At 38.9% G+C, this 13,553-nt stretch overlaps 1 protein-coding gene across 2 annotated transcripts in view; it reads left to right on the top strand.

Moving 5' to 3' along the window:
- LOC581674 (nuclear pore complex protein Nup54) overlaps nucleotides 1-13,553 on the top strand; it is a 32,728-nt gene that overhangs the window by 1,147 nt on the left and 18,028 nt on the right. Inside the window, exons 2-5 of one of the 2 annotated variants that reach the window (XM_781661.5) lie at nucleotides 1,643-1,873; nucleotides 2,974-3,093; nucleotides 9,024-9,089; nucleotides 13,100-13,284. In XM_781661.5, the coding sequence (XP_786754.3) occupies nucleotides 1,643-1,873; nucleotides 2,974-3,093; nucleotides 9,024-9,089; nucleotides 13,100-13,284 (602 nt within the window). The remainder of the gene's footprint in view (nucleotides 1-1,642; nucleotides 1,874-2,973; nucleotides 3,094-9,023; nucleotides 9,090-13,099; nucleotides 13,285-13,553) is intronic. The other variant, XM_030981041.1, reaches the window with a different exon arrangement.

Genomic DNA, 13,553 nt, shown 5'->3' with positions numbered 1-13,553 from the left:
CTACTTTTCCTCCGAGTCCAAACAGAAATCTGGACATTTTGGTCCCAGTTTCTGAGTGGTACGTTGACAGTGATTGAGCTGGAAACATTTTTACTCACCGTACCATGCCAGCGCTAGCTCTCGGGCACGGGTAAGTGTCGGCCTGGACAGTGCCAGGAGACCGGGGGAAAAAAAGGAAAAATGGCGGCCGAGTATTCGAGTACGAGAAATCGTACTCTAGTAGGGTGTCTGAACGATTTTTCAATTTTCAATTTAGGATCGTTTTTCACCATTTTTGTTTGATATTTGAATAAAAAATGTTATCAGAATAATACATTTCAAATTTCCAGTCTCACCGATGTTTCTATCAAAAGTTACAGCCCCTCCAAAACGCTGGTATATTCATATCATTTTGGTCAAAATCGACGAAAACGACGTCCACGCAGAGTGATGTTGTTTTGCTAAATTCAGACAAACAGCTGTATCGCGCGATATGCAAGCGTATGCATATAGTACGCATGTTGCTAAGCCAATGCGCGACTTGCAGCTTGAGCCACGCTGTCTCCGCGATATGTGCCATTGACTAGTATGGTTGGCGATATTGCCATTGACTATAACGTGTATTCACTTCCGGGTTTATCGAGGGAATTGCCAACCATAATTTCAGTCACTATAATGTATAATTGAATTTGGGGTTTCGTTCGTGCGCGGAGATGTTACGCGATGTAACCATGGTTTGGACTGAGCGGAGCGCACGCCCCCTAATTAGCTGATCCACCAAATAGCGAGAAGGGTATTTTTAAACTGTTATCAGTTGTGATCCCTGGGGGCTAGCGAAAATATAATCACATAGAATTGTTCCTTAGGACTGGGACTACTTATCGATCGGGGCGTCATATCTCAAAAGTGACAAACCTCAGAGTTAGCCAGGACACAATGTTTAAATTGCTGTTTTGACCAAGATATTTTTAGAATTTCGGGGGCTAGGCCCCTTTGGAAATATTGGAATTCACCTGCTCTTTCATATGACACCTCATTCATTGATTATCACCTTCAGGATCACAACAGATAAAGGTTTGAATCTCGATTTGAAAAAAAAAAATTGACTTTTTTTGCATGGTCGCGCAATGCACGTAGACTGCATAGGGATGCGTGTAATCTCTATGGGAAGAATTTTAGCACACAACATCGGGTGCGCGATCAGACACCCTAACTCTAGTAATTGTCAACAGTGCAAGTATTTGAGTAGGCCTACTCGTCGCAGCCTTACTGAATACACAATCTTTAACAAAGATTTACAATTTATTATGAATCAGTCAAACTATAAAATATGAGAAGACAAATTTGCATTGTAGATTTCACCTTGATTTCATCAGTCTCCCAATATGTCTCTCTTGTCTTTCTGTTGATGCCCACAATTTTTTACTTCAGAATTTGCCATTTAACGATGTTTTAATGAATGATGGTGGTCTTTGGTGGGTTGTTTCTTGGAACACTTATCAAACATAAATATGTCATATTTGCCTTAAGATCTAATAGCAAGGACTGAAATCCTGAAATGAATGCTGAGACAACAGCATTCGTACAAAAGCTTGTGTAAAGGTAAAGATACATGTATATGAAGTAATATGCAATTGAATGTATTGTTTTTTTTATCTCGCAGGATTCTCCTTTGGTAGCACAGCCAAAACAACAGCTCCAACTCTTGGCTTTGGGACTCCATCGACTGCTACCACCACCAGCTCTGGGTTTGGGTTTGGGATTAAACCGATCGGTACAGCTACAACCAGCACTGGAGGGGGCTTTGGCTTTGGAAGCGGTGGGCTTGGAGGGAACACCCAGACAACCAGCAGTGCATCTGGATTTAACTTTGGAGCTTCCACAAGTACAGGAGGTAGGATTAGTTAGAATTGTTATCTATGAAAGTAGAGAGTACTGGTAAAGATAGTATTGGCATTTGCCACACTCCACCCAGGTGAAGTAAATGGGGACCTGGTAGGAATTTATTTCCTTGAAATGCAGAGTGTGACAGCTGCTCTGCTAAAGCCAGGGTGATTATACTGCATTATTGTAGAGCGTTTAGAGACTTCTGATAAAGTAAAGTGTTAGGCCCTCTCTATATAAGCACACAGACAGACAGTTCTGACTCCATCACTACCTGCTTTGCTAAGAGGCCATGACCAGAAACACCAAGTGCCATATGCTCGGACACAAGTTTGCTTCTTTCCAGATGCCACTAGGCTCTGGAACTCACTACCGCAGGCCGCCGTCACCTGTACCTCTCTGCTAAGCTTTAATCGTGTTTGAGTTGCAATTTTACAAGAATCGTGTTTTCAATTTGACAATATATGATATTTTTTAAAGATTTGCTGAGACTGATGTTGTCTAATGTTACAAGTCATATTGAATATAACAGCCCAGGCTCGTTCAATTACTGTCGTTATGAATGTTTATTTTTAATAGGGTAGATAAAAAAATTCTTAATTCTCCTGAATAAAAAAATTAAAATACTACAATATATATTTATTTCATTATTTATATTGTAAAATTTTTCCGATATTGTTACAATTAAAATATTAATTTTTTTAATGATTGGGTTTGAGCCGAACTTGTTTTGATCAGTGCCTAGTACGCTCGTGTATTCTTGCTGCTTTTTAGTATCGGCTTGCATGGTGATGTAGATATACATACAAAAGGCTTGTGGTTGCACCATGTGAGAGAGAGGGAGGATTGGGAAAGATCAAGAAAGAAAGATTATCGAGAGTCGAGTTCGGTTCGGTTTGGCTGTTCAGCTACAGCACTAGTGTACCGATAATACTTATTCTTTATTCTCTAATTTCTGCCTAACAGTTCATCAGCCCAGTACAGAACCTTTGAAGAAAATTTAAATGATGAAGATGTTGCTTTTTGTTGGAAGAATATTTTCTGTTTTTAGCTACAGTACTAGCATTTGCAGCAGATATGCATGAATACTATTCTATGTTCTTTCTACAGGTTTTGGTGCCAAGCCAGGAGGTTCGTCTCTCTTTGGTGGAGGCGGTTTTGGTCAGACAGCTCCCTCAACATCTGCCCTCAACTTTGGGTTTGGTCTCAATACAGGAACAACAACAACAAGTGAGTGTTGGAGGGATAACTGGTGTAATTTGTTTACAACACCTCCCTTTAATGTTCAATAAAGCTATAACCTCATTAGCTAATTATGGATCAGAGTGGTTGTCAGATTGATAGAAAATCTGGTCTCAACAATAACAGGCACCCAGCACACCTGGGCACCCAAACTTTCAGTCCGGACCCCCTCCATATTTAAATGAAATTAACATGGACTCAACCTTATAGCCCATAATGATTAGTGTTGTAACATCACAGATATTTCCAATGCCGTTTAACCGCTAGTCAAAACTTTTTTTTTAAATCAATTTTTTATTTATTTATTTTTTTATTTATTTTTTATTTTAAATAAATGGCATCAGTGAAGTATTATTCATGTATTTCAAGGCTGGGAACTTAGTTTTAAGAGTCAACTTCTCAATCTACAATCTTGCAATTGATTGTTATTGTGAAGATTGTTGCTCTGCAATTCAACATTCAACAGTCAGGGCTGGCTTATGATGACTATAATGTTGGCAAAACTTGATTTATTAGCTTCATAATCAAAGTGAAACCCATTCATTATTCCAAAGTATGCCTGTCAGTAAAGTCTCCGTTTTTGTTCAGTGATTTTGTTTCTAATTATGTACATTTTGGACTTTCCAGTTTCCAATAATTTTTTTTTTAAATCATAACAAAAAAACAAAAAAAAACAAAACCGTCCAATTAAAAACGGATAGTGCCATGGACGGTCGGATACCGGACGGTTAAACGTTTGACCTCAGCATTAATAATGATTTTAAAAAATATTAGCGTTGAGTCCTGGAAATTGAATGGGGAAGGGGGTCTTGCCTCCAGAGCCCTTTATAAAATAGGGCCTTGTATCTGGTAAAGGTAATACAAAGTTTTGGTATGGGGTCATGAATTTGGTTCAAATGAACATATTGGAAGCATATATGTAATCCTAAAATATTCAGTGATCGCTGTCGCAGTTTAAATCGAGTCTAAAGTTATGAAATTGTAAATAATAAACTCTTTATGTTGTATAACTCCATCTCAAGGTCAAAATATTGATTAAGCTACATGTATAAAACAATACTTCTTGACTAAAAACCACCGATTATCTATTCCTGTTTGGAAATTACATATCACATAGCGTGGAGGATATCTTAGATTTTAATGGTCGCAGCTACCATTGCTATTTGAAATTTATCAAAATTTACCAGGAGCACCGGTAAATTTCTGTATACAATTTTTCTCGAAAGCAGAAGTTTTTCAGGAGCTACAAATTTTTCTAGTGCCTATACATCCACAGGGGCATCCAAATATATAAACAAAATTGTGAAGAATCACTATCCACCCAATTTTCAAAATTTCCCAAAACTTTGTATTACCTTTATAATAATGTTCAATTCTTATATAGCGCATATTACAAAATTGTCTCTATGCGCTTAGATACGAGAGAGAGAGAGAGAGAGAGAGAGAGAGAGAGAGAAGAGAGAAAAGACATGAAGAATATTGAGCTTTCACCGTTTAGCAATTACAATTATCAAATCAATTACAAAATTCACATGTTTACTACACAAATTTAAATTTAAGACTGGCATGATCGAAACAGATATGTTTTTAAGTCGGATTTAAACTGATGTAGTGAAGGACAACGTTTTAGAGACTCTGGAAGATTGTTCCATAGTTTTGGTATGGCATACTGGAAAGCACGGTGCCCATATGTTTTGGTGGATGTGACTAAAGGTGTGAATGTATGTTTTGAAGATGAACGGAGATTGCGAGTTGGTAGATGACTTCAAATAATATTTTGCAAATACATGGGAGTATCACTGTGTTTACATTTATATGCAATTGTTAAGAGTTTAAAGCTGATTCTATCTCTTACAGGTAACCAATGTAAATCATATAACACGGGAGTAATGTGATCTCGTTTACGTTTACGTGAGACAATTCTAGCTGCACAATTTTGAACTCTTTGGACCTTGTCTATGAGAGAATCTGGCAAACCAAACAACAAACTGTTACAATTGTCAATACGACTCATAACAAATGCATGAACTAGTTTTTCTGTTGTGGCTTGATCAAGGTAATGTCTTAATTTGCCAATTTTGTGAATTGCATAAGAAGCTGACCGACACATATTGCCAACATGTCTTAATTTCAATGTTAGTTGATCATCAACAATGATTCCCAAATTTCTGGCATAGCTTGAAGGTTCAAGAGGAGGTCCATCGAACGTTATGGGTGGCAGCTGACTTCTGGTTCTAAAACGTGATGATATATGCAACAACTCAGTCTTTTCCTCATTAATCTTAAGACCATTCATCGCGGACCATGATTTGATTTCATTTAGACATAATTCAATTTTTGGTATAACTGTACATATTTCATCTCCTTTCAAAGCTGTATACAACTGTGTGTCATCAGCATAGATGGCATAGTTGAAACCATTCGCAGAAATAATGTCCTCCAAAGGGGATGAATATAAGGTAAACAGAACCGGTCCCATCACTGATCCCTGTGGAACTCTGTTTGTTACCAATCGCCTCTCTGATAGTGTGCCTCGAATGGTGACTGACTGGTAGCGACATGTGAAATATGACTGGAACCAGCTAAGTGCAGTACTGTTGAACCCAAATCTTTGCTGAAGACGATCAATTAGCATGGTATGGGATATTTTGTCAAATACAGCAGAATAATCGAGCATTAACAACACTGCTTCCTCTCCCTTGTCCAACATCAGTAGCAGATCATTGAAGACACGGAGTAGCACTGTTTCACAACTATGATTTTTCCGATAGGCTGACTGCATCAATGCATTCAAGTTGTTGGTTTTCAAGTATTGGTTCATTTGAAATACTGCTGCCCTCTCCATCATCTTGGACAAGAACGAAAGATTAGCCACAGGTCTGTAGTTTTTCAGATCATCTGCATTAAGCTTGTTGTTTTTAATGAGTGGCTTAATGTGAGCAACTTTCAGCGAGTCAGGAAACATTCCAACCTCAAATGACATGTTGATTATGCAAGCTATGATAAGAGCAAGTTCCTTAGCACACATCTTGACAAGACTCGTTGGCATTGGGTCAAGCGAGCAGCTGGAAGAAGAAGAGTTACTCATGAGATTAATCACCTGTTGGACTGAGACTGCTGAGAACCTGTCGAAACTGGAAATGCATACCTCTCATAGGCGAGTTTCTTGGAGTAGATTGAAATCCATGCAAAATATTCTCAATTTTTTCATGAAAAAACAACGAAAATCTCTCTGTCATTTCATCATCAGAGATGCTATCAGAAGGAAAAGTCTCTGTCAGAGAAGGATTGCACATGCGATCTACCTTTCTGAACAGATCACGCAATTCGCAATCTTGAAATTGCCCAACATGATAATCTGTCTTCGCTTGAAGGATGAGCTGGTTATAAGTAGAACAATGAGCTATATATATCTCTCGGTCCACTTCAAGTTTAGATGATCTTTTCTTCCTCTCCAGTCTCCTCAATTCTTGCTTTGAAGCTCTTAGACTTTCATTATACCAAGGTGCATTTGGTCTGCTTCTTACGTTAAGAGTCACTAAAGGAGCATGCCTGTCTAAAAGACATTGGAGAACACGAACAAATTGATCTACCAAAGACTGTAGTTCATTCGTAGGGGATGTATAGAGTTCAGAATGGAGAATATCATCACGCAATTTATTAAAATCAATTGCTTTCAGTTTTCGAATGGAAACATTTTTCATCACGGATGGAGGTCTAGCAGTGTTTAAGAGGGCAATTATAGCTGAATGATCTGAAGGAAGATATTGAGTCATTGACAAGTCCTGTACAAACTCATCAGACATGCGTGTAATCACCAAATCAAGTATATGACCCAAACGATGCGTTGACTCAACAACATGTTGCCTCAAACCGAAGGAGTCGATCAAATCCAGAAATAATCGTGCTTCTCTGTCATTCTCATTATCAATGTGAAAATTGAAATCTCCAGTGATCAGAAGTTTTCTTGGTTCAGAAGCTAAAACTTCCAGAAAGGATAAAAACTCATCAAAAAATATGGACGACGTTAGCTGTTGCTTCCTGTCCCTTTGTGGTCTATAAACGACTATCATGCGAAATGGGGTTTCTTTACATTCAGTGACGAGAAGATCGAGACTTTCAAATGAGTTCCATGACCATTCTTCATTAATGTGTGCCTTGAATGTTTTTCGGATACATACGCCTACACCACCACCGTTCCTATTCCTTCTAGGAATATGAAAGAAATCATGTGTAGGAAGTGTCAGTTTGAGATCTGCAATCACCTTGTTGTCTCGCTGATCACCAGATAACCAGGTCTTGGTCAAAGCAAGGATGTCAAGGTGTTTAGACAGAATAAAATCACATATCATTGGGATCTTATTGTTCATCGATCTAGCATTCCATAATCCAAATTTACCAAAAGACTCATTTGTTATGGACTCCGCTAATTTACGACGCCTATTCCTTCCACCTTTATGACCTTGTCTAGTTTTAGCCTTTATACCTAACGATGTTATAACATTCCAGACATTAGGTGTTACTCCGTGGGTGTGATTCAGCAGCAGTAATTCACTGCGATCATATGATATAGAACGAGAACTCCCCATCGCCCCGTTTATACTTGAAGCACACATCAAATTTGTTGGCTCTGTTGATCTCAATGGTACTGCTGAATTTTCAGCAGTCGGTCCAGGGTTAGGCTGCACATCTCCAGATCTTAATATCTCAAGTTGGAAAGTACAAACAGTATTGCTGTAGTAGCTAAGTCTCCTGCCACAGAAATGTGTACGTTGATGTATTTCTTTCTCATGACAGTAGTGGGTTGAATGAAGTGGTGGACATCTATTGTGACACTCTGAGGCAATGAATAGAGTAAGACTCACCAACACAAAAGGAACAACACTGGCCATCATCGTCAATGTTAATCCCTCGACATCAGCTCAATGAAACTTGCAGTCCGTGGCTGAGTAGCCAGCTAAATGCTGGATAAAATGGCTATACAGCTTTCCCTTCGTGCAGTGAGGGCCAGATCCAGCAAAATCAGAAAAGTTAAATATCGGCATTCATGGACTGATTTCCGATCTGAAATTTGTCCTGTTGTATCTACTCCTCTAAATAAACAATATGGTAAAATTTGTTTTCGGTGTTCTGCTCAAATTTCAACACAAGAAGCAAGATATTAGAGAGGAGTACAGAGCAGCTATTACGCGCTCAGACACCAACTCAACTTTTCTAGGAAACTTTAATAGGAAAACGGGTCAGTACTCAGGGCAGGCCATGTGTGTTTTGCTGACATGTTTCATTTGAATGCTTAAAAGGATTCCAGATCAAAATCGTTGCCTAGTTAAAAGTATGCTGTAGGCCTATTTATTACAACCAGTAATAAGCATTTATTTAATGGATATGTACATGTATGTAGGGATACAGGGTAGGGATATGGTTTACCGAGAAGGGGTTCTTGGACAATCACCCCCCCCCCCCCAGGTCTTATCCCCTAGTGCCATCACCCTAAGACCATAGTTTTTGTTGTATGTTAGTGTGTGCTCTCAGATATTAGGGCAAATACAATTATAATACAGAGATGCCAACCCTCCATGATTTTTTGAAATATTATTCCTATTATGTTGTACTACATGCAATTGATAGAGACCTCCCTGATTTCTGAATGAATCCTCCCTGAATTTCTGAATGAATCCTTCATTATTTTAATGAAAGTTTAAAAAACAAACGTAAGAATGAATAGGAAAAGAGAGAGAGGGATTCATTGGCAAAAGACGATGAGACATATTGGAAAGTGTGACTGTCAACAAAAAAACAGTAAATTAAACAAAAGCGTAATTTGGCAATCGTGCTCAAATGCAAATTTGTAAACGAAAATGTTGTCGGCCAAACCCAGAATTCCAAACTAAAGTTGTTATTTCTTCCTCTTTATAAAGGTGGGTTAGCGCCTGGTTTTGGTGCTCAGCAGCAGCAGCAACAGCAACAACAACAACAGCAACAAGGTAGATAATATAATATATCATTGTTATTTTCACTTATTTATTTTCTGCAATTCCAAAATATCTCATGCCGTTTCTGCATGAATTATCAGCTATTAAAAGAAGCATGCGGTGTTAAAAATAATAGATAAATATTTATTTTGTCTTTAAAAAAGTATTCGATTGGTATGTTGTAAAGAAGATTTTTTTTAAAGCCGTTTTATTATTCTCACATTAATGTTTTTATAACCTGATTTGTTCATCCTGCCGAGACCCGGCCGGCCGTTAGCTAGCTGCACTGGCAATAACAACCTCATGCTGCGAACAGTGAACTGCTTAGCAACCCATATTTATATCGGCAGTTTGAATCGATTCAGGATGAGCTAGAATATGATATACAAATTGGTAAAAATCAAATACTTAACCCTTACTCAGGGCTCAAATTAATTTTTTGCCCACGGGGGCTCTTCCAAAAAAAAAGAGCCCCCGTGAGCCTTCTCACAGGGGCTCTTTTAGTGCAGACGGGGGCTCTTATTTTCATACAAATTTCCATTGAATTGGTACCCGTGAAACTCCTTGGTATTTTATCAATATCATTTATTTAAGTCGGTATTTTCCCTCTTAGAAATTTATCTGTTACATAGCTGTTATTGACTTTTATCCCTGTGAGGACATTTTCTCCATTTCTTCCCGTTCTGCACATAATTTCCTCCTCATTATTCAGGGCAACCTTATTTACATTCTTTCTTTACTTTTAGTCTTTACCATATCCTTCTAAAACACAAGGGCGGATCAAGCTTTTAGCTAAGGGTGGGGGGCCACCCCAAATACGATGTGGAGCATCGATCACGAGCCGCGTAGCGGCGAGGCGATTTTTGTTGTTGCTATTTTGAACCCCCGGAAGTGGTGTTTTCCTGGCATCTACTAACATGCGGCCACATTTTTCCTTGGCAGCCCAAGTGGGAGGGGGGGGGGTGGGGGTTAAACCCCCTAAACCGCCTAGATCCGCCCCTGCAACATCTTATGCCTTTTTTTTTCTTCTCAATATTGATTTACTGGTCGAGTTACATTATTTGCTGGTCTTTAAGAATCACCAGATTTCAGAGGATTCAAACTTTTCAGAAAACTCCCGGCCCCCCCCCCCCACCTACTCAGTGTTATTTAGGGTACGCATATGCTCGTTCCCTCTTTATGAAAGCAGCCCCTATCTGAGGACTGCCAACATTTTCGAACCCCCCTTTCGCGAGCTTTTTGCAGGCTTTTCCTGCCTTGGAGACCCCCCTAAATCAGGAAAAATGCTCAATGTACCCCCCTAAATTCGGAATAATTTCTCAGGAGTCCAAAGAGATGAGAGAAAAAAAAAGAAAAAAACCCATTTTTAAAGAAATCTCTGGGTGAAAAGTCAAATACACCCCTTTTTTTAACAATTCTCGGGCCGGACTTTGTCGCACAAAAAGTACCCCTTTACCGGACATTTTGGCAACACGCATGCGGTCATTCCGATCCCTGAATGGGGGGGGGGGCCGGGGAAAAACTTCTCCATGTTTCAGTCTTTGCGCGATCGTCGATATCCAGCTACAGCAGATATTGGGCGTCAGTGTGCACACTGGTACTACCAGCAGTATAGCCAATGTGCTGACGGCCCCACCGCGAGCTTCCGTTGTTTGTATCGGTAATACTCGTAGAGTAAGCGTCATCTAAGTTCCATTTCATTGGTTTAAGGTTTGAAAATGGAAAATCAGAAAAGATAATCTTTATTGTATAATTCCACGGGGGCGATTTTTAATTTTTCAATCGCCCCTGTGAGCAACCTGACGGGGGCGATTATGGAGCTCATGGGGGTGAATCGCCCACCGCCCCCGTGTATTTTGAGCGCTGCCCTTACTGTAGTGGGGGGGGGGGGACTGGAAGGCCCCCCCTCGACATTTTCGGAGATCGCGCCGCAACCGCTCGGAATTTTGAATTGTCGTTTCATGACTTTTTTCCCTCAAGTCTTACGCACATTTTGATACCATTTTCGTCGAAATTGAATGTACCTGTAAGGTGTTATATAACAATTAGTATGCGCATGTCATCAAAAAAGTGCTATAATCGCATATATTCATGTACAAGCAGAAATGTGAAGATATGAATTGATATCAAATTGCTTTTATATGTTTCTCAAAGTAACTTTCAGAACAAAAGAATACATTAGAAATAAAACATTAGATATAATAAGAAATAAAAAACAATAAAATACATACAAAAATAAATAGTTGAAAATCGCATCAAATTTGCATCTATTTGCATAAATTATCATTATTAATTACATCAAATAACTATTTTGTGTTAAAAAAGAAGTTTCATATGAATAATGGGTTTCAATTAACATAAAAAAAGTGGAGTCTGACAATTTTTGTAATGATTCTAGTTCCCCATATATATTACTAGATTTGATATTCATGAATGCGTATTCATAATTTATGCAAATTAACCTATGCATTTTCAAATATCATAAAATAATGAAACCTCATAAATTTGAGATGAAGGAAACATTTATTTAATACATTTACAAGATTTTTCACAAGTCTACGGACAAATATGTAGAGTTTTCTGTAAAATGCATAAAATTAGCATAATTTTGCATAATTAATTAGGCTATAACGACGAAAATTTGCATATTAGGAAAAAACTAATTACATGTATCTTTTTTCTTACGTAAATATCTACAAACATGCAAATTTTCACGATCATCAGACTTTCGACGGCCAAGATCATAGGGGGGGGGGCCTCCCAGGCCCCCCCCCCCCCCCCCCCAGTCAGAGAGTGCTCGAAATAGCCCAGTACAGTAAGGGTTAAGAGTTTTAAGGTGGGTGATTTTTGTGGTGTGCAATACTGCAATTTTTTATATATTTCATTATTTCTATCGGAGCGTCGGTTCACAAAATACGACACCAGGACCCAATGGCGACGGTCGAGATTCTGTGTGATCAACCGTATAGACTCAGGCTTAATCTTTTAAAGTCCACTCCAAATTCTTTATTAAGTTAAACCGAAAATGGAAATTCTTTTTGCCCAATTGATCGTGAGCCCGGCAGCCACTGAGCAGCGCCAGATCGACGTTGCTCTATCCCTTATCAGAGCTGCCAAGAAGTATGGATTTGCCGTATTCCGTACGGAAATCAACTTAAAATATGGACGTACGTTTTTCATGTTAAAATACGGAAGAAGAAAAAAAATCAGTTGTGTGTAAGTCTATGGGCGTTGCGCGCGCCGTGTCAATTGTGTATTAGTCTATATGGGCAAAGCTGGTGCGCACTCCGTGCGCTGAAAGACGTGTGTCGACTTTGGATATCCGTTTGTATGTTTACTGTGCATGTGTGTGATGCTTCGAGCATCGATTGTCTGCGTGTGGGACTGAAGTGAAATCGGCGCTACAACTTGCCAATATGCGTACACGTGTGTGTGTATGTACTAATTGTGCATGCGATGTGACTGCAAGTAGAGTGCATGCTAATGACGTCATTGCTTTGGAAGCAACATAGAGACACTTAAGTTAAGAGTTAGAACTGAAATGAAGGACATTTGCAGAAAAGACTGAAAGAATTGTCCAGTCAATGACGGTAATGAATGTTCATTTGATAAGAATAAGAATACTGAAAATGCAAAATACAACTTGGCAGGTCTGCCTTATTGTTGAACGCCAAACAAGGTAGCAGCAACTCCCGTCTTTTAACAGTGTTTAAGCGAAAAATCCTCATATTTTTAGACGCCTTATACTACTATTTCACTCCTGGTTGCCTCTGAGATGGATATGATGGCTACATGATAAAAGGTGATATAGATAGAGTCAAGAAATCAGTAAAGAAGTCCCCACATCCACATCCAACATCAAAAACTCTGTGCATTGCAAAGGATCTTTCCCATTGCATCATCCTTAATATTGCTATTCACATTTTCTTTTAACAGTCAAGTTTTATGCGCAATGTTTGAAAGCTGCATGATATTACATCTCATGCACTCCTTGTGTCTTTAACCTTTTGCTCTTATTCCAGGCGTTGACAACAACCTAGTTCTCCTTGCAGCTGCTCTCTCGGTACCCAGCATCTATGGCGATGAGAGAGACAACCTCCTTGCCAAATGGAATCAACTCCAAGCGTTCTGGGGGACAGGCAGCGGGTTCGTCAATCAGAACACCACAGTCAACTTCAGCCCAGATAACCCCTTCTGTAGATTTAAAGTGAGGAGCAATGAGGATTGAGGATGATAGCAATTTAGGGTCCAAATTCTTAAAACAGTGCTTGGCGAAGATAACAATATATTGTACTCCAGCATGTGAAGTCAGCGGGCAATGGCATGTAAAGCTATATAAAGTTGGATGAATATGAACCCAGAAATTTAATATTCATGCCTCAACCACTGAGCTTTCTTTGTTTTATGATTTTAGAAAATCTTTTCAAGAAATATATCTCAATAAACTTCAACATGTGCAAAATAAGGTAAAAAGCC

This window comes from Strongylocentrotus purpuratus, unplaced genomic scaffold (assembly GCF_000002235.5).
Source record: "Strongylocentrotus purpuratus isolate Spur 01 unplaced genomic scaffold, Spur_5.0 spur5_scaffold_11, whole genome shotgun sequence".
In the NCBI taxonomy this organism is placed as follows: domain Eukaryota; kingdom Metazoa; phylum Echinodermata; class Echinoidea; order Camarodonta; family Strongylocentrotidae; genus Strongylocentrotus; species Strongylocentrotus purpuratus.
Note: the sequence above shows the minus strand (reverse complement) of the source record. Positions and strands in the feature narration are given on the sequence as shown.